Source organism: Lethenteron reissneri, chromosome 13, assembly GCF_015708825.2.
Source record: "Lethenteron reissneri isolate LAM-NWPU_2019-01 chromosome 13, ASM1570882v1, whole genome shotgun sequence".
In the NCBI taxonomy this organism is placed as follows: Eukaryota; Metazoa; Chordata; class Hyperoartia; order Petromyzontiformes; family Petromyzontidae; genus Lethenteron; species Lethenteron reissneri.
The window spans coordinates 5569926-5590541 of record NC_083791.1 but is presented as its reverse complement, the minus strand read 5'-3'; the positions used below and the strand labels follow the sequence as shown (position 1 = coordinate 5590541).

At 47.5% G+C, this 20616-nt stretch overlaps 1 protein-coding gene across 3 annotated transcripts; it reads left to right on the top strand.

Annotated features, from left to right (window-relative positions):
• Positions 1 to 2013: 2013 nt before the first annotated feature.
• On the top strand, positions 2014 to 20078 carry ETHE1 (ETHE1 persulfide dioxygenase). 3 transcript variants are annotated; one of them, XM_061550906.1, is made up of 8 exons: positions 2014 to 2029; positions 3745 to 4016; positions 11065 to 11209; positions 12347 to 12495; positions 13695 to 13824; positions 14504 to 14593; positions 16478 to 16594; positions 18418 to 20078. In XM_061550906.1, exons 2-8 carry the CDS (start codon positions 3759 to 3761, stop codon positions 18459 to 18461), a joined length of 933 nt encoding a protein of 310 aa, XP_061406890.1. In that variant the 5' UTR covers positions 2014 to 2029; positions 3745 to 3758; the 3' UTR covers positions 18462 to 20078. The 3 variants fall into 3 exon arrangements, with proteins under 3 accessions (XP_061406890.1, XP_061406887.1, XP_061406888.1); XM_061550903.1 differs by lacking the exon at positions 2014 to 2029 and adding an exon at positions 2185 to 2340; XM_061550904.1 differs by lacking the exon at positions 2014 to 2029 and adding an exon at positions 2271 to 2355.
• The last annotated feature ends 538 nt before the right edge of the window (positions 20079 to 20616 follow it).

Below are 20616 nucleotides of genomic sequence, written 5' to 3'. Positions count from 1 at the left end.
TTAAAGCCAGGAGCTGCGATGTTTACATGTCAAGTGAGGTGTTTATGCGCGTTGTTCCATTCTGTTTGCCAGCGTTTTTGGGATCTAGGTGGGATTCTAGGATGCAATGATTGCAGGATACGTGGCAGGCTTATATGATGGAGTGGACTGCAATTGAAGAACATTCAAGTAGTGTAGGTCTAATGTGCAATTGTACCAGCAGAACACATCACAAAAATAAATAAAGTTGAGAAACTGTTAATCATCATTTTAGTATCGTGTCGTACAAAAAACGGTTAAATATGTACACACGTATACACACACTGATATGTTACGACCTAAACTCAATGCCATGGTTCTTTCAGGTCAAAGTCACCACGTGGCCACTTCCCTGCCGTTCCCTCCCACGGATAATTCATATTCACGTGGATGGGCATCATTGCTTTGACAGCCAGCCAATGAGCATCGCATATTTATAAGTGACCGCGCCTCCTCCTACCCGTATATGGATGGATGACTCTGTGGACGTGACCATGTGCTGGGCTCTCATGGTGTGTGCGGGCGGGTGTTACGGTTCAGTGATTCCTCTGTATCGATTAACTTATGGAATCGCGCGTTCCATCATAATGAGACGTGATCTTTCGATTTAAAGCTTTCGTGACTGCAGGGATTCATCTTCTTGGTTCTTTCGGTAAAGTCACGTGATATTTTTTATTAATTTATTATTTCCATTCTACGTGACTTTACCGAAAGAACCAAGAAGATGAGATGTGATCTATCCACTGCTGTATTTAAGGCCTCCTGATGCCAACAATCTATCGAGCTCTGAGCACGAGAGGTGATTGCATTGCTCCGTCTCCACCGTGGATGGTCGATGTGTAAAGGGGCGCGTTTATGCCGCATGTAGCTACCGCTCCGTAATGTATTGTTGCACTTCTTTCGCACCGTACGTAGCCAAGCGTGTAGATAGTCTCGACCGCTGGCTGAATTCTATCGATGTGTTCCTTTCTCAAATCAACCTAGTGTCTCTTAATCACGGTGGCTAGGAGATGTTAACTACATCGACTGGTATACAGGAGGTCGTGGGTTCGATCCAGATCCTGACGATGCCTGCTGTATATTTGGAGTTTGCATGTCTCTCCCGGTCATCCAGTTTCTTCAACATTTCGAATCAACGCGCGTTTAAAGGATTTAGCTGCTATATATTTCCACGTGATAAGCCACTTCTTTGAGCTATTAATCATTTGTGGGGCAGGTCGCTTCTGAAAAGGAGCTATACAGCTCAGTGGCCCTTACACTGGTAAAACAAATGTTTGAAGTTGTATGGCTTTAACCCACGTGTTGCTGTTCAAATTCTAACCCAGTCCACTTTCCTCCAGTCTGTTGCCATTCCAAATTTGGTGCATCCGTGCGCACTTTTCAGTTTGCGTTCCATTTTCTTAAGGGGCCCCCTCCCCCCCACAGTCACACTCAAGACGCAATGAATTCACATTTTAATTCCGTTCAATTGTGGCTCGGACTGCAAGTAAGTATGCTCCACCAGCACAGTACGCAGTATAATACAGCAGACAAGCACAGCTTGCCATAGACCCGTACAACGAAGATCTGCCCTACAGCCTTAACAGACTGTTGGGGCAAGTGCTGTTAGGCATGGGCTGGCTGGCGGTGACCCTAGCATCAATCTCGGCCGCCTTTGTCTCCCCGGTGCTCAATTCAAAGCCGAGTCGATCTCGGTAAGGTCACCAAAGGACACGGTTCAGATAATCGTCACCGGTGTGGATCGTCGTGAACGCGAATCGAACTCTGGTCGCCGTGGCGCTAACCGCTCCACCACCGCTCCACGTGCAGCAACAACGCACTAACGCTGCGTACAAGGCACAGCACAGGCGGATGATGATGAATCGGACTCACGCCAAGAAACCAAATCGACGCGCAGGGCTGGAATCGTGACTCCGGCATCGTTCGCGAGCTCGCACGATCGCCCTCGCAGCAGGAAGTCAGTAGGGGGGGGGTAGGGACAGGGTGGGAGCCCTACGCAATGGACTGCACGGTGCGTGGACTGCAAGTGTTGTGTTGGGGATGGGGGCGGTAGGAGGAGGGATACGCAAGGGTACAGGGTGGGTGGTTAGGGAATGGCAGGGGCCCTAGAAGCGGGGAGTCGTGGGAGGCTGGACTAAGGGGGAGGGTGGTGGTAAGAGGGAACGCGTTGTTGATGTTAGAGGGAGGAAAGGAATCGGATTGGACAGCTGGAGGGGGGTAGGGGGGGCTGGGTTGGTTTAAAGTGGGATGACCGGGCACTTGGGGCTCACCATTGCCCGTGTCCACGTGCGCAGACGTGCTGTGTAGAAGGCCTCGTGCAAGGTGAACTGAGCTGCTGTGAGTGAGTGAGTGTGTGTTGTGGGGGGGTGGGGGTGTTATTGGGAAGGGCTGCCTCGTCTTGTCTGGATTGGGGGTCTGGGTCTGTAGGGTGGGGGGAGGCGAGTTGGGGGTGGGAGAGGAGAGGGGATGTACAGGGCAGTGAAGGGGTACAAAGGGCAGGGCTGGGCAGCAAGGACACGGTCAGAGAGGTGAAGAGGGTTTGGGATGTGTGTGGGGTCGGGTGTCGGGGTGAGTGTGGGGGGTGTGTGGGGTCGGGTGTCGGGGTGAGTGTGGGGGGGGGGGTGTGGAAGAGTGTAGTGGGGGGGTGTGTGGGGGGGTGTGGGAGGGTGTGGGGGGGTGGGTGCGGTGTGTGTGGGGGGGTGGGGGTGTGTGGGGGGTGTGTGGGGTGGTGTGTGTGGGGGTGTGTGGGGAGGGGTGTGTGGGGGGGGGTGGGGGGTGTGTGGGGAGGGGGGTGTCAGCTGTACAAGTGAAGGGATGAAGTTTGGGCAGTGGAGGGAGTGGAGAGGCCTGGGCAGCTCGGGGTTGTGGAGGGCCGTGGGGGGGGGGGGTCACTGTGGGATGGTTGGGGGGCAGAGGAGGGGGAGGGGCTCGGATATTGCCCTAGGGGAGTGGGGTGGGGGTCTCTGGGTGGGTGTTATTCGGGGTGGCTGGGTGTGGGGTGGGTGTCTATGGGTGGGTGGGGGTGGGGGTCTCTGGGTGGGTGTTATTCGGGGTGGCTGGGTGTGGGGTGGGTGTCTATGGGTGGGTGGGGGTGGGGGTCTCTGGGTGGGTGTTATTCGGGGTGGCTGGGTGTGGGGTGGGTGTCTATGGGTGGGTGGGGGTGGGGGTCTCTGGGTGGGTGTTATTCGGGGTGGCTGGGTGTGGGGTGGGTGTCTATGGGTGGGTGGGGGTGGGGGTCTCTGGGTGGGTGTTATTCGGGGTGGCTGGGTGTGGGGTGGGTGTCTCTGGGTGGGTGGGGGTGGGGGGGGTCTCTGGGTGGGTGGGGGTGGGGGTCTCTTGGTGGGTGTGGGGTGGGTGTGGGGGGGTGTCTCTGGGTGGGTGTGGGTCTCTGGGTGTGGGGTGGGTGTCTATGGGTGGGTGGGGGTGGGGGTCACTGGGTGGTTGTGGGTGGGGGTCTCTGGGTGGGTGTGGGGTGGGTGTCTATGGGTGGGTGGGGGTGGGGGTCTCTGGGTGTGGGGTGGGTGTCTATGGGTGGGTGCGGGGTGGGTGTCTCTGGGTGTGGGGTGGGGTCATCAAGCCATAAAGATCCACGCCCAGCCACCCGCGGACTCTGCCAACTTCACGCGCTCTCACCCCACCACCTCACCGAACATCCCTCCTCCTCCTGGCGGTGGCGAAAACCAGAAAAACAACAACTTTGTTGACTCAACCCGCCCCTTGTTGCAGATAACGCCGCTTAAATGCAGACGACAAGGCTGCTGAGGCCCACGGCCAGACTGGTGCCTGCGTCCAGGCGTCTCCACGGGCTGCTGCTGTGCAGCACCACCAAAGCCTCGGGCTACTGCCCTGCCCCTGCTGCTGCCCCTGCTGCTGCCTCTGCCTGCCCGCCCCGGCTGCTGCTGCCCCTGCTGCCCAGCTGGGGCTCGCTCCGGTTCAGCTCCCACGCCGCTGCCCACGTGGGCGCCATGCCGCCCCCGGAGGGACTCATCTTCCGCCAGGCGAGTTGTGACGATGGCTGTTAGTAGAATTGTTGGTGAGTGTGTGTCGCGGTGTGTGTGTGTGTGTCATGGTGTGTGTGTGTGTGTGTGTCATGGTGTGTGTGTGTCACGGTGTGTGTGTGTGTGTCATGGTGTGTGTCATGGTGTGTGTTTGTGTGTCATGGTGTGTGTGTGTCACGGTGTGTGTGTGTGTCATGGTGTGTGTGTCATAGTGTGTCTGTGTGTGTCGCGGTGTGTGTGTGTGTGTCACGGTGTGTGTGTCACGGTGTGTGTGTCACGGTGTGTGTGTCACGGTGTGTGTGTGTCACGGTGTGTGTGTGTGTCACGGTGTGTGTGTGTGTCATGGTGTGTGTGTGTGTATGTCACGGTGTGTGTGTGTCGCGGTGTGTGTGTGTGTGTCACGGTGTGTGTGTGTGTCACGGTGTGTGTGTGTGTCACGGTGTGTGTGTCACGGTGTGTGTGTCACGGTGTGTGTGTCACGGTGTGTGTGTGTCATGGTGTGTGTGTGTCACGGTGTGTGTGTGTGTCACGGTGTGTGTGTGTGTCACGGTGTGTGTGTGTGTCATGGTGTGTGTGTGTCACGGTGTGTGTGTGTGTCACGGTGTGTGTGTGTGTCATAGAGTGTGTGTGTATGTCACGGTGTGTGTGTGTGTATGTCACGGTGTGTGTGTGTATGTCACGGTGTGTGTGTCATAGAGTGTGTGTGTGTGTGTCACGGTGTGTGTATCACAATGAGTGTGTATCACAATGTGTGTGTATCACGGTGTGTGTATGTATGTCACGGTGTGTGTATCACAATGTGTGTGTATCACAGTGTGTGTGTATCACAATGTGTGTGTATCACGGTGTGTGTATGTATGTCACGGTGTGTGTATCACAATGTATGTCACGGTGTGTGTATCACAATGTGTGTGTATCACAATGTGTGTGTATCACAATGTGTGTGTATCACAGTGTGTGTGTGACAGGTGAGCTGGGTGATCTGTGAGCGAGTGTGCGTGTCTTTCGTGTACGGATTCGAAGTGCACCTAGCCTGGCACGAGCGCTGTGAAATCCTGGAGAATGTGTGTTGTGTGTGTGTGTAGCACACGTGGGACTCGGCGTGCACCTAGCCTGGCACACGAGCGCAGTGGGAATTAAAGCCAAAAACCTTCCACAAGGACTTGCCTTTTGACAGGTTGTGAACAAATACCGTGGCAACAGGGTTTTGTTGCTGCTGCTGTTACTGTGTATAGTTTCCTTCATGTTACATGTACATGCAGTACTGTACATGGGAAATTGTCCACCACGAGCTCTGCGTCCCACAGCAGACATGAGCTCTGTCACCAGTTGGTTTTGAAGCACTCACACCATGATTCATCGTTTATCTTTCGTGTGGTTCACTTGGCAGAGTAGCAACCTCCTCCCCCCCCCCCGTTGTCAGATCTAGCAATGCGATGCTGGTATTGGTTGACTCAATCTTCATCGTCATCACCTGTGGATTTGTCAAATTGAAAACAAGTTCTTTGCTGAGACTGCACCACCAGCTGGGAAGGACCAACTGTGTTTTAACTGTTGTAATCATTTGTTTGGAAGTGCCTTGTATAGTAATATACACGTATGTCACGTCTTCCAAGACGGCTGACCGGTGTGAAAGAGTAGGCCAAAATAGCCTCCGAGATGGCTTCTTCTCTCGAACTCCCCTCTAGTGGAGGTCCTTCTGCCGGCAGTGGCTTGAGCAGGTAATTGCGGGGCTGCACTTTGCACCTTTTTACACAGAGGTCATGGTGAACAGGTAATCTTAACGATGGTCTACCTACAGTTATAGGAATGTGGAAATTCCATTCACAATCAACAATACGTGTTGAACACTCCTCAAAACCTGTTTCAGCCAAGGCCACTGGATGACATGTTTGGCATTCTGTGTGAGGTTGTGCGTGCAACGCGCGTGACAATTTAGGGTCCTCCTAGCCTATGGATGCCCTCAATTATTCACCAGAAGAAATAGGCCACGAGTCTGTGATACGTTCATGGAAAAAATGTCTGTGCAAATACAGCAAATGCAATGCGAGATTCGAAGTGGCGGTACCCAGCTTGTACAAACTTTTCTGTTTCATGTAGTGCAGTATTCAGTTAGAACGTGTGTAGGTTGTCATTTGTTTACACTGTCGCCACATTCATCATTAACACTCATTACAGGGCAAAAAAACAAACAGGTGGCTGACGTTTTGGGCATTGGCCCTTCTTTATAGCAGAGAAATGGAGCAATATTGACTGACTTAGAGATTGTACATCACACTGCGTGGTTCCAAGAACCCTGGGACACTTTAATAGTTTCGATTTAAAGCTTTCGTGACTGCAGGGATTCATCTTCTTGGTTCTTTCGGTAAAGTCACGTAGAAGGGAAATAATAAAATAATAAAAATAAAACAATAAAATAATTCTCACGACGTTTCGGCCACAACGAGGACGGCTGCTTGCGTTGTGGCCGAAACATCGTGAGAATTGTATTTTATTATGTTTTATTATTATTTTATTATTTCCCTTCTACGTGACTTTACCGAAAGAACCAAGAAGACTTTAATAGTTGACAAATCAACAGTTTAAAATTCACGTTTAAGCAGTCTACCACTACAGGAGTAAGCATCAAGTAGCAAACACAGCTTTTTTCATTCAGATACTGTATATGTAAGCAAACTCTTATGAACTGTAATTTAATGCTATGCCATGTTAATGGAGAGCTGGTATTTTCAGACTTCAGTAGTTTTACATTAAATTGTCAAGAGATGGAAAGCCATTTACGCAATAACTGCTGTGCCTGATTGAAATTTGTACAAAGCCTTTTTACACGTTTTTTTTGCAGTGGCCAGAAACCAAAAGAAATGCAGTTTTACATCTTGACTTAAAGCTTTCGTGACTGCAGCAGTTGATATTCTTTGGGTCTTTCGGTAAAGCCACGTAGATAGAAAAATAATAAACATTTAACGACGTTTCGATCGCAACACAAGCGATTGAAACGTCGTGATATTTTTATAATTTTCTATCTACGTGGCCTTACCGAAAGACCTAACGAATATGAAGTTTTACATCTTCAATGGGTGTAAAACATTTTTAAACAATAGTTTTGGTGTATTGAACAATAGTTTTGGTGTATTGAACAATACACCAAAACTAAACTGGACATAGATAGGTATCGGTAGCATTGGACATTGAGCATTCATTAAAAAAACATGCCCAGTTTGAATGCTTTACAGGGACGACATGGGGTTATTGTGGCCTTTTACCTCTGGTTCATCGTCGTGTGGAAAATTGGAAAACGTTGATACAAAGTCCAGCTGCCGGTGTTGTCAGCGCCAGTGGGTTTTTTTTTGCCGATGATTGTTCGCACGGACACATCGCCCCTGACAGTGTGTGTGTGTTTTTATTTAGTTACCATGTTAGTGGCTTTTGCCCAAAGAGGATGTGGAATTTACACCGCTTTTGTTGGCTGCCGCTGGTGATGATGACCCACCACATTGCTCATTTGTTGCAGGTACACTTTGATTTGGCTTATTTAAATGTGATTTAATAACCCTCTTGAAAAACTTCAATCTCTTAGAGGAAGTGACGTTTGCGTCTTTTAACTTAATACCATATTTTCTGGATTATAAGATGCTCCGAAAAGTCAGACTCAACCCAAACTTGTGATCCGGTATCAATAAAGTTATACAAATCTGGTCAACTTTTGCATTAAATACGGGGGAATATGTGCACTCTGTAATCTGGAGAATACTGTAAGAGATGATTTTAGATTTGGGCTGTTACATACGTAATGGATTATTGTTGGGCATCATGGTGCCCAACCACACTTGACCATTAACTAGGATCTCCTGCTAGCTAGCATCTAGTCTTTGCAGATAAATTGATGTTTGCCGACCTGTTTTAGAGTCAATATTTTACTAGGATATCATTTCGGGGTGAATCTTATCATTTGGTCCTTTTTTTCCCCCCGTCATGTCATTTCCAGGGAATTTGAGATGGAATGATTGTGTGTGCCGATCAAAAGGAATTCTGTAAATTCCAAAACAAATCAGCTGATGGGGTCATTGATTCTCGAGTGTGTTATCACAGTTTTGTGATTCTAAAGGGGTGTTAAAACATGCAGAGATAGCAGTCATATTTTCAGTCGGGGTCGTATACTGTACATGTTTTGGCAAAGCCTGACTTTATGGAGTCGGTTCATGAGAGGACGTTTAGAAAATTTGTTCCAAGAATTTTTGAAGTCCTTGCACGATGATTATTGTTGTGACACTCAAACCCATGCCCACCAAATACACAAATTGGTAAGCAAACATGACGTTGACATTTTTCAGTGACTTGTGGACACATCTTGCCGTCATTTTGTTGTATGCACACTATTAAATTTGGATTTAAAGCTTTCGTGACTGCAGGGATTCATCTTCTTGGTTCTTTCGGTAAAGTCACGTAGAATGGAAATAATAAAATAAAACATAATAAAATAATTCTCACGACGTTTCGGCCACAACGCAAGTAGCCGTCCTCAGGTGGATAACAGGTCTGTCGAGGAGACAGAGTCTGAAACGTCGTGAGAATTATTTTATTATGTTTTATTATTATTTTATTATTTCCATTCTACGTGACTTTACTGAAAGAACCAAGAAGATGCACACTATTACTTTATTTTTCTCGTTGGAATGCCCCGCTTAGACTCGCTGTGGTGTTTCAAGAAAAAAAACCTATCATGCATGCTTTCTCCATCCTAACCCTAACTCATGACCAAATTGTTCACTGCTTTTTGTTGTTGCTTATGTTTTACATCGAACATGGTCAAGAGGTCTAAGAATCTTGTCTGAAGTATAACACAGTCGAAGTTTAACTCCAGCAATATTTATTTGGCAACTTGGTACATGAGCAATGTGCCCACCTCTCTCCTCTCAGCACTCTCAACTCCAGCAACCTAGGACTGTTGTCGAAGCCGCCAGTCAGTGGGAGGTCGCTCTTTCTCTTCTGCTGTCTCCATAGTCTGCAATTCCCTTCCCCTTAGCTGTCGGTACTGTTGATAGTCTGCCCCACTTCAAGTCGAGGCTAAGGCCCATCTCCTGTCTATGACTGTATTGATCCCTTTATACAACAAACAAAACACTTTTTTCTACCGCGTCTTGAAATACGGTTACATTTAGACGCGATAATGAATCCAAGTTTTACTGCAGCGCATTTTCACACTTCATTGCTGGCTTTCCAGGCTTTGTGGTTTGTAGAAATGTTTACAGTGACGTATTGCTCGCCGGGGTCAATATAATCCACCATCACTTTATTTTCCTCATCTTATTCTGACGTCTATTTGTTTTGAACCAATACATTTCACATCTTCACGAAGATGGGGCAAGAAGGAAGGCAATCATTCCTTACCTAAGGTGCACCTGTCAGTGGTGTCGCAGGCTCTACTTTCCTGCGTGAAACTTTTCACCTTCACGATTAGCCTTGCGCCTACAAGATTGGCGCTCCCACCAAATGGAGTAATGAATTGATTTCAATTTGTCCTTGGCCTGCCGTAACACAGCATCTGTGCACCTCTTATAGCATAGCTTATCTGTCAACACCTTATCATTACCTACCTTTTTATAGACCAATTCAGACCTTATTATTATACATCTCAAAGTTCATCCTACAAAGTCCCATCGCAAGGGAGAATCACAAACAAATATAGAAAAAAAATGTTTTGCCCGTATTGAAACGGCTGTACGCCGTATGGACTTGAACTAAATTTCCCCGTACAAGATTACGGGTACACCATATGGGTTGACACGGTGTGTTATAGAGACAGACTCCTCTGAACTAGCTCGTTTAGAGAAGTCTGTTCAGAAATTGTGTGTTTTTCTTGGTTTACGTTTCCGTGCGGAGGACGCAGATAAAACCTGTTATCTGAATGGACCGTGAGTGTGCAGATGCTATCCATGCGGGCGAGACTTTTCCGAGGCCGCTTGTGTGGCTGCTTTGCTCGCGTGTGAATGAACAATGTTGCCATCACGTGGTTGCAACTGACGGAACTTTTAACGCAGTGATTCAGGGGTTCACTTTCAAACACGTTGAGCGCATTTGCGCTCACTCATGCCGTGTCAGGGTGTTGAAATCCAGTCCACAGTCGGTCTCGGATGGTTCTCAAGGGTCAGCCGCTATCACAGGCGGCCTTACTGATAATGCATTTTGCACGCTATCGCAGAGTGCAGTATCTGCTGGCTGTCATTGTATGTAAGAATTCTCAAAGTAGATTTTTTTGTTTGTTAAGATTTGCAAACGCTCTTTGGTATTTGATTGGAGTGATGGCTTCAGCCACATGACCGTGCATTGTGTTGTTAAAATACTACACAAATCCATTGTTTCGTGGATAACCTCCGTCATGGTCTTGATAACTTCAGAATGATATAACAATAATTATAAAGTGAATTCACGACTGGATGAAGACCTCCTCACAATGTGTCAGTTGTGGGGATTGATCGACCATACTTCACCACTGTGGTCAATGCAGGTTAGTTAAGGCGGGTGGGGGTCCAGGACCGGTTCAAATACATATACAGTTAACAATATAACAGTACAGCACTCTACATGATCACACGCCGCTCACCGGATTTTCTTATAGAGCAGTGCGCTAACCACTGTGCTACTGCCTTTGGCAGGTGATGTTGGGTCAACGACAGAGGTCGCAACCGGGTACCCGATAGCCGTACCCTACCCGATACCCGGCTACCTGTACCCGGCCGGGTACGGGTAGCCGATTGCGACCCTGGTGCGGCCGGGTACGGGTACGGGTAGGCCGTGAGTCACTGGTGAGTAACCATTTGTCACTCATTTCGGGTAGGGTACGGGTACGGGTAGGGAACGGGTACCCGTACCCGGCCGGGTACGGGTACGGTTAAGGAATCAAAACCCGTTTGCGACCTCTGGTTAACAACGCATTTACATTCACGTGGTCTAACCCCCCAAAAACACCTTATGCATTATATAAATGCGTGGTGTTTATTTACGTGTGTGTGTGTACGTGCGGTTGTGCGCATGCTCCGTCCGCCCACAGCTGTTTGAGCACGTGAGCTCCACGTACACCTACCTGCTGGCGGACGCGGACAGCCGCGAGGCCGTGCTGATCGACCCCGTGCTGGAGACCGTCGACAGGGACCTGCGCATCGTCAACGAGATCGGAGTGAAGCTGGTGTACGCCGGTACGGCAACACGTGCACACTGTGTCCCGCACGGCGTCTCGAGGTGCAGTTGCACTGTAGACAAACGAACACTGGAGCCTCACAGCAACAAGCCCCTGGGTTCAATTCCCGACTCGGGTGCCCTTTCTCTGCGGAGTTTGTATGATCTCCCCCTGTTCCGCATGGGATTTTGTCCGGGTTACATTTACTAGCTGCTTCTCACTCGTGACTCGGTGGCCGATTACTTTAAGAAACAAACGCGGCACACAATTTTCATCCTCGCCAATACTATGCAAGTAAACGATCATGTTTTATTGCCTAAATCGCATACTTTGGGCCATTCCCTCCAGTACCCTGGAAAATTGAGAGTTGGCTGTCCATGTTTCCTTCGCTTTGTGCGGTAGTAGATGTGTTGGAAGAAAAGGGGCACAGAAAGCGAAACCACACGAAGGCAGCTGACTGCCAAGTCTCGCATACAGTAAACACGAGGCCATCCCACGTGCGACCGCATGGCTGCATCGTAGTGAATTCAAACCATGAACAACGAATTTTTGGGTAGAAATAGGGTCAGCCGCATATACGTGAAATTGCACAGACTCGAACCCGCATCAAGCGAGGGGAAAACCTGTATTAGGTTTATAGCGATGCTATCCTACGCTCGCGGTACGTAAATTGTGCGTGTCGGTAAAACTGTCTTCCTCTCGTCACGTGCCACTTATAGCGCCGTTAGAACATAGTTCGGAGAGAAACAGCGAGGAAAACAGGAAATGGAGATTTAAAAAAATGAAACTTCCTGGTTGACCGTGTGTGCGTGAATGCATGTGTGTGCTCGGCAGTGGTGCAGTGGTTAGCGCACCGCGCTATGAATCCGGCGGCATTAGTTCGATTCCCGCTCACGGCCAACACCGGTGACGATTATTTGAACCGGTCATAGGCCTCTCCTAGGTCGACTCAGCCTTAAATGACTACCTCTTGTGTTGTCTTAAGCATCGCTTCTAGGGAGACAAAGCGGTCTGGTGTGGTGCTGGTCACCCAGCCCCTCGTGTGTCCTTCCAGCCTTCATAGGTGCTCTCTTAACAGCACTTGTGTCCCTGCAGTTTGTTAAGGCTATACGGAGTGGGGGAGATCTTTGTCTCTTGTGTGTTCGGCTCCATTCAGCAAACACTCACTGCCACGCGGACCATGTGACCGGCACGGGGATGCTCAAGAAGAAGCTGTCCGGCTGCAAGAGCATCATCTCGGGCGACAGCGGAGCGCTGGCCGACATTCACATCAAGGAGGGCGACACCATCAAGTTTGGGAAGTTTGTAAGTACGCTGTGTGTGCATGTCCGCGTGTTGCCGCTTGTGGCGGCGCTGGATTTAAGCGTACATTTTAATTTGCTCAGCGATGTTTAGGTTGTATTTTTCTTCCCGTCAATTTCTACAAAATACATTTTTATTTTACGACAGAATGCATTCATAAATGCCTCCCAGGCTACGTTGTCTATCGGTGCCTTGTGTCATTGTTTTCAGTGTCAAAAAAGCTGAGTGTTTTCTCTGTTACTTTCTAAAAAAATTCCACAGGGTATCACAAAGGCATGATGCTGATGCATAGATACACTGTATATTGAATGCGTATTTCCAATGGAAAGCCCGTTTGTGTATCTGCATTACCCACAAATGTATATGCAGCACCCACATCCTATGTATTTAAAATGTGTTTTTTTATTTTGATTCTGCGTTATTGACGTCACGTCATGAGACAAAGTTTCCGTTTGGATCTCTCGCCTCGCAGTGCAACCCTTGCATGTTGGATAGTGTCCCACGGAAGAGGATATCACAAAACTACCTTTGAGATTCTAGATTTGAAGCTTTCGTGACTGCAAGGATTCATACTCTTAGTTTTTTCGGTAAAGTCACGTAGGTTAAAAATAAAATGAAAATTAATAAAAGTAATAATAAAATAAAAATTAAATATATTTTTATTATTACTTTTATTAATATTAATTTCATTTTTTTACCTACCTCTGAGATCCCTTCCAGTGACCTCTGTGCCACGCAGTCGAGGACAGCACTCTCCCACCCATTCTGCCACTGAGATTTCATGTTCATCACATGACAGTGGGACCGATAATTGTCAGTCGGAATTCTGCCAAATTAAGTACAGAACCAAACTTAATGTGATGGCTAAGAGCGATCCAAACGTTTGACTGCTTTAGTTGACGAGACTGACGAGAATGACCACATGAAATCAACAGACTTAAGACTTGACTAATATCCTATTGGCTGTCGTTGATTAGACTGAGACTAAAATAAATACACAATCTGGCTAGATCAGCACTGCTATGAACCACGCGACCGTCGTTTGATTCTTAGCCACTGCTGACACGAGTAACGAGTGACCGTCTGTACCAGTTCTGAGCACCAGTGTGGTTGAAGACTCGCGACTAAAATCCCACGGGCTTTCGTTGAATGAAGACGCAAGGCTACGACTTAAAATTAAATGACAGCTGTCTGCCCGCCAGACACTGGAGGTGCGTTCGACCCCAGGACACACGGACGGCTGCCTCACCTACGTGCTGTCGGACCACAGCATGGCATTCACGGGGGATGCCCTGCTCATCCGGGGCTGCGGACGCACGGACTTCCAACAGGGTGAGCTGCCGTGTGCCGCACTTGCCCCTTGAGCAGTGGCTTTCACTTCCCAATTTCTTGGGGGACTGCGTTCAGTTCATTTTTTCTCATCCGCCTATCTATAGATAGATGATTAGAGGTAGAAAGGGTGAGGTTTTACTTTTAAATGTTCACGTTTTGGGATTTTGAAGGGGAAATTTCATATCTTGTTTTTGATTATCAAATCGTTTAGCGTGTCCAACACCACATGACGCCACATGACACGCAACTTTTGTACGTCATTTTCTCTGATGTCATACTTCGGATTAATCTGAAATGGATTTTTTTCGGCTTTTATAAAATTTCATATCTCAGCCCAATTTTGAGATTTTTCATATTCGTACGATAATCGGCATCACATCCATCACGTACGTAGTGGCGTAACGATCCATCAATGATCTATTCTGAAGCTCGAGTTTCATGCAGCAAATCGCACATTAATTTATCACATCATATAAATGATCTGAACATCCGAAATTCAAATTCGTCAAATACAAAACCAGCCCGTAATTTGTAAGTGTATTGAATCTGATCTCATTCAAAAACGTCTTCGTCAATCCCATGACGCGTTCATCACACCACCGAGGGCACGTCCCTGGCATGAACTCGGGTAGTATGTGCGCGACGTTCATTGTGTACGAATCATCCCGTGCCGTTGCAGGCGACGCCACAAAGCTGTACCAGTCCGTGCACGAGAAGATCCTCTCTCTGCCGGGAGACTGCGCCCTCTACCCAGCCCACGACTACACGGGTACACAACACCACACAGTTCTAAAGGAGGTGGGGGGGGAGGTGGGGGGTGGGGGAAATCTTCATGTAACCCCCCCACGTGGCCCCCACCTGGGTAGGGCAGTGAGCCCAATTTCCCCGCTTCATTGGGGCCTGTGGTGCCGAAATCGGGGTTGTTGTTCGTGGAGTTTCTATCCCCCCACCCCCTGTTTGGCGTTTTGTAGCCGGCTCGCGTTGAGTTGCAATAACAAAAGTGGGGGGGGCGGAGGGGTGATCATGTCACTATTAAACAAACTCAAAAAAATGTTGAACAAACTCTGAACAAACATTAAACGTGGATTAGAATGAGTAGTGACACAGTCTTGTGATGTCTATTGAGCATTCTGCTGGAGTTCTCGCACCGCCCCCTCACCCCGCGTAAAGGTTAGGAAAGGCTGTGACGCCAATCTCTTAATTGCCGTAAATGTTGTACCAACATATTCTGAATTGGCTAAGAATTTTGGGCGGAACTGAACCTTCGGCAGAGGCGAGAGGGCTCAACTTCCCTCCGGGCTCCCCTGATGGGATGGGTAGGGGACTTTCACACGACACGGAACCCATGCCTGCACAAGCAAACAACAAATTTAGTTGACAACAAAGTCGAAGTTGTGTTCGTTAACAGCTTTGCCACAGCAATTCAACATAGTAGAAACTGAAACGAGTTCTAGAAATGTGTTTTCAACTTTGTAATTACACATGGCCTCATAAGATGCTTTCACTAATTTACAAATGTGCAATATTTTTTTTACATCCTGTGAGGATCTTACATTTTAGGTGACTCTAAGCCTGGAATTTTTACACATTATGGCAAAAAAAGGTTCGACTTTTTGTTTCGTAGAGGTTGCTTAAAATACAATTTGCCTCTTCCAGCCTTAACATCGTTTATGAGTCTCAACACTTGATAACAATTTGGTAACTTCCTTTGCAAACAAGCAGATCGGTAACGGCCAGCTCGGTGGTGTTTCAATTCATTCGTCACTTTTGACGATGCACCGATAGAGCGATGAATCTGAAAATAAAAAACGATGAACGACCGCGCCACGCACGCACGCACACAATCCATACATATGGACTCATGCAGCCAGCTATGGCTGCAGAGTTTGGTAGTACATGTTGTTTACGTCGTTTATTGTGAAAATTCGGTCACAGTTCCTATGACCACTGTTACATTGCTTTTATAGCTTTATTTTGGTGATTTTCGAAATGGTTTAGCCATGTTTGTTGTAGTACAGAGTTAGACTGATGGCCTTAATCTAAGTTGTCTTGTGGTTGTTGTTATTTGACTTGCATCCCACTGGGATATTTGCACAGGGTTGGTGTACGGTGATTTTTTTCTCCAATATTTTGCTGTCTTTTCTTGGGTTTTCTTTTTGCATTCAGTCACATAGTCACTTTAAGATGTTTTCTTGTTCATGTTTTAGTTTTTTGTTTGTTGCGGTTGCACCCGATTCAAGAGCCGAGTGGCTCACAGGGCTATACTTAATAAATGAATCTTCTTGGTTCTTTCGGTAAAGTCACGTAGAAGGGAAGTAATAAAATAATAAAAATAAAACATAATAAAATAATTCTCACGACGTTTCGGCCACAACGCAAGCAGCCGTCCTCAGGTGAGGATGGCTGCTTGCGTTGTGGCCTCAGGTGAGGACGGATGCTTGCGTTGTGGCCGAAACGTCGTGAGAATTATTTTATTATGTTTTATTTTTATTATTTTATTACTTCCCTTCTACGTGACTTTAAGAACCAAGATGATGAATCCCTGCAGTCACGAAAGCTTTAAATCGAAAACTAATAAATTAACTTTGAACGGCATCTTGATCGACCTGCCCTTGTGCTGCCCCCTCCCTCCCCCCATGCCCCCCCCCAAAAGGTCAGACAATGAGCACTGTGGCAGAGGAGAAGAAATTTAACCCTCGCTTCACCAAGCCGCTGCCCCAGTTCGTGGAACTCATGAACAACTTGAACCTGCCCAAGCCCAAGCAGATCGGTACGGCCAGATCCCCGCTGTCGCGTCTATTGATGTTTACAAATCACAGTTGACTCCACGATGTCTCGCCACTCTTGTATCTTTCTACGCGTCGCTTTCTCGGCCCCCCTCTAAGCTCGCAATCTTTGCTGTCTCTCTCTCTCTGTTCCTCCTCCTGCTCATTGTGGTCGATCCACGCTGTCGCTCTCTCTTCTCGTCCCCCTTCACTGGAACAAACCTCCCCCTCCACATTCAGCAGTCGCCTTCGCTCACTAATTTCCACTCCTCACTCAACTCGCTTATTGTTTCCTAGCTCACCCCACGGACCCCCCTTTAATCTCCTGCTCATAACCACCACCGCCACTGCTCCCTCTTCATATTCTCATGATATGGCTATCACTCATTCCTCATTCATTCAATCCATTCATCATCATTTACTGTCATCAATTTCGCTTTCACCGAATTCACGCATCACAGATTCGCCGATTGCTTCCTCTCTTCTATGTTATTCACCTCATCTCCGCCATTGCATTCATATGCACCGTTCTTAATTCTCTGTAAAGTGCCTTGGTTAAGGCGCCACGATAAATGACGTTAAGGTAAGATAAGCGCCACAGGCCCAAAGGCCCACATTTCCCAGCGGCCAGCAAAAAAAGCCCAGCACTGTTGTGTGTATGCTGAACTTTGTTTGCACCCTACATCGCCAACCAGGGGTAGGACAACAACTGGTATTGAAAGGCTACGCTGTAGGCAGCAGAGGGCAGTGCAGGAAAAAATCCGTTGTTGTACCGTACTACGCTCCCACATCTTTCCTCTCCACCCTAACACACCCACACCGACCAGCATGGTGAAATGTGGTCAAATAATTCCTGTGACCCACGCAGAAGTGGATCGATTGAAAGGGCTGTTAATCAGAGGAAACCGACGTGCGTGCAGAAACGCCTGCACTCAATTCCGCTTTTACCGATAGCCTTCAGCAACCTACTTGCTGCACTGTCTCCTACAAATGCCCTGCGTTTGTATTTTTAGGACTGCTGTTTCCTTTTGGCTGCATCCCTATGTGTGTGTGTGTGGTTAGCGTGCCGCGCTTCCAACCTTGCAATTGTGTTTCGATTCCCTCTCACGGCCAACACCAGTGATGATTATCTAAACCAGTCTTGGGTCTCCCCTAGCTCGACTCGGCCTCAAATGAGTACCTGGTGCGGTGTGTAAACATCGCCACTGGGGAGACAAAGGCGGTCGGGCGTGGTGCTGGCCATCCACCCCCTCGTGTGCCGTTCCGGCCTTCATAGGTGCTCGCTAACAGCACTTGCCCCAACAGTCTGTTAAAGCTATATGAGGGAGCTTTGTCTTTGTGTGTCTCATCAACTCTTCCTCCAAGTTGCCAGGTTACGTGTGGCCACCAGCACAGCACCCGACTTAAAACCCCACACTGAGGTTTATTTTTAAATCCTTTATATTAAGTTCACTTGCTTGCTTGCTTGCACGCTTACGACCGTGCAAATCTTTCGGTCGTTTTTTAACCCACTTCCCGTCATCCAATCGAGCTGACATTTTGCACACAGACTCGTTGTGCGTGACAATTTATTTTCGTAAACATTTTTTTCCAAAATTTTTCACTTTTTAGGTGAATTTTTTTTATATTTAATTACCAATTGCTTAATGGTGGCAGGCAATCATCTGACCCATAGGTGGCAGCCATCTCAAGCCAGAGGACGAGAGGACTCTAGCCGCCCGTTTCAAAGACCAATGTGGGCTGGGTTGTGGCCCATTGAACATGCATATAAAGGATTTATAGTGAAAAACTTTGTTTTTACGGGTTAATTTTTTCCTGTCTTCCACAGACCGTGCAGTTCCTGCAAACCTCTTGTGCGGTATCCAGGACTGAGGCCGCGGTGGCTGCTGCACGGACGGAACTTCGTAACGGACAAAGGGGGGGGCACTGGATCCGTTTGTGGTTTGACAATCACGCGAGATGTCCCGTGAAAGCTCCAGTCCGCTTCCGAGCCTGCGAGTTGATTGTGTTGTGCCTTCTGGGTTGGAGTTTTGTCGATGTGGCATTGGGTAATAATGATGGCTTTAGTAGTCAAGACTTGGGTGAAAATGATAAGTGATTTTTATATCCCATGGAGCTCTTTAGGTTGGGCAGGATACAGTATCATGTAAAGAGGGTAACCGCGGGAATTTAAAATTCACCCCTGTGTAGGAAATGGCGCATTCCATAAAAGCTTTGGCTTAATTACTTTATATGTGCGCACTCCAAAGCTCTAGCGGAGTGAGGCCTCCAGGGACGGCTTAATTTCTAGCTCGATATTTGCCAGAACGCTCCTCGGCTGGCTTGGCAGTCGCGATCATCGGCATAAGGCACGAACCACCACGGGAGTACGCAATGTATTCTCGGCGGCGGAGCATTACGGCCGCAAGGTCAATCCACCGCCGCTATTTTGACTTGTGGGGAAGGTCAATCAAAGAGGACTTTAAAAAGTGAACGCAGTTTGTGAAGTTCTTAAAGTTGTCAAGTAAATATTGCCAGATTTACGGTGCATCAACGTGTGCAGCAGCAGCATTGTTGTGTGCAGTGCTGAGGAGTGCGCCATTTCCAACTGGAGGGGGGAGCGGGGAGCGCTGGTTGGTTTATGGCAATGAAAGACGAGAGGTTTCTCTCTGATGCCATCTGCGTTTCCCATGAGCCCTCTCAGAGATGTCCTTGAAAATTGTTACAGCATTTTTTCGTTTCTCTCGGGATGATGTTTGGTTTCGGATTCAAGGGGCGACGTGAACGAAATTCAACGTACGCATTTGCGTGCCCCCGCCCTCCCCCCCGACTGATGATTATTGTGGTGTCCCAATTGTGTGAGCAGATTGGCCGGTTTGGTGTGAAAGCGCTCATGTGTAAGGACTGTTATTCTATGAGATATCGTCATGTGTGCCTCAAGCCAAATTCCCAGCTCTCCTCACTGAATGTTGCATATCCTAAGTTAATTGTAAATAATTTTTTTATCGGGAATATAAAGGAAATGATACAGTTGAGGTTTAAGCTATAGATTATATTGTATGGGTGACAGGTAGCATTCTGCCTTGTAGGATTACAGCCTTTAACTAGCTCATCTATTAAACTTTTCTGATTCCTTTGGTTCAGTTTAAAATACATGTGTGTGTGTGTGGTTTTTTTGACAGCAGTAGCTACATTGCGAGTTGGTTCAGAACACCCCGATACAACATGGTACACTCCATATCAACTGGGGCCAATGGTTTACACTCGTGGCTCAGGTCGTGCGGCCATGGAGTATACCATCTCTTGTAGGGGTTGCAACACACACCATTCTTACTTGAATACTGAGCTACTCCTGTTGGTTGCAATTGTACAAATAATTTGGGGAAATCTTCACGTGACCTGTTTTAATAAAGCAAACGATTATTTCCATCATAGGAAGCTCACGTTAATAACATAAGTTTATGTTGCATGTGTGCCGGATAATTTTGATGAATAAACGTCTTAACAAAACGTAGTGGTTGTGTGCTTTGTGGAAGTGGCTTTGGGTGTGTGGTGACAGTGGCATCCTTAGCAAATTAGAGTAGTTTCAAGGGGAGTCAAAGAGAGCAATCGCCAACCCTAGACCCTGAGTTGTGGTATTTTATTATACAGGATGGAGAGTAATCGACTTACGGTTACAATTCGTTCCTGTGGCCCGTTCGTAAGTCAAATGGTTCGTAAATCGGAACACAATGTACCGTATTTAAATTCCTGCATGGGCAGTGTTACTGTTCAACAAACAAGGGAAGCATTGTTAAACTCATAAATAAGAAATATTATAAATTTGCATGTAACAGTGTAAAAACAAATACTGCCAAACAAAATAGTTAACTTGGTTCAGTTTGCGAGTTCGCGTTTTAAGTGAATGTTTAAAAAAATGTTATGGAAGCTGTTTCACAAGTGCGGGTGTTGGTAAGTCGAGGGCTGTCTGTATTTGGAATATTTTTTAATATTGAGAAAAAATAATGTTGGACCCTATATAAAAATGTTGACGTGTTGGGATGCCCCC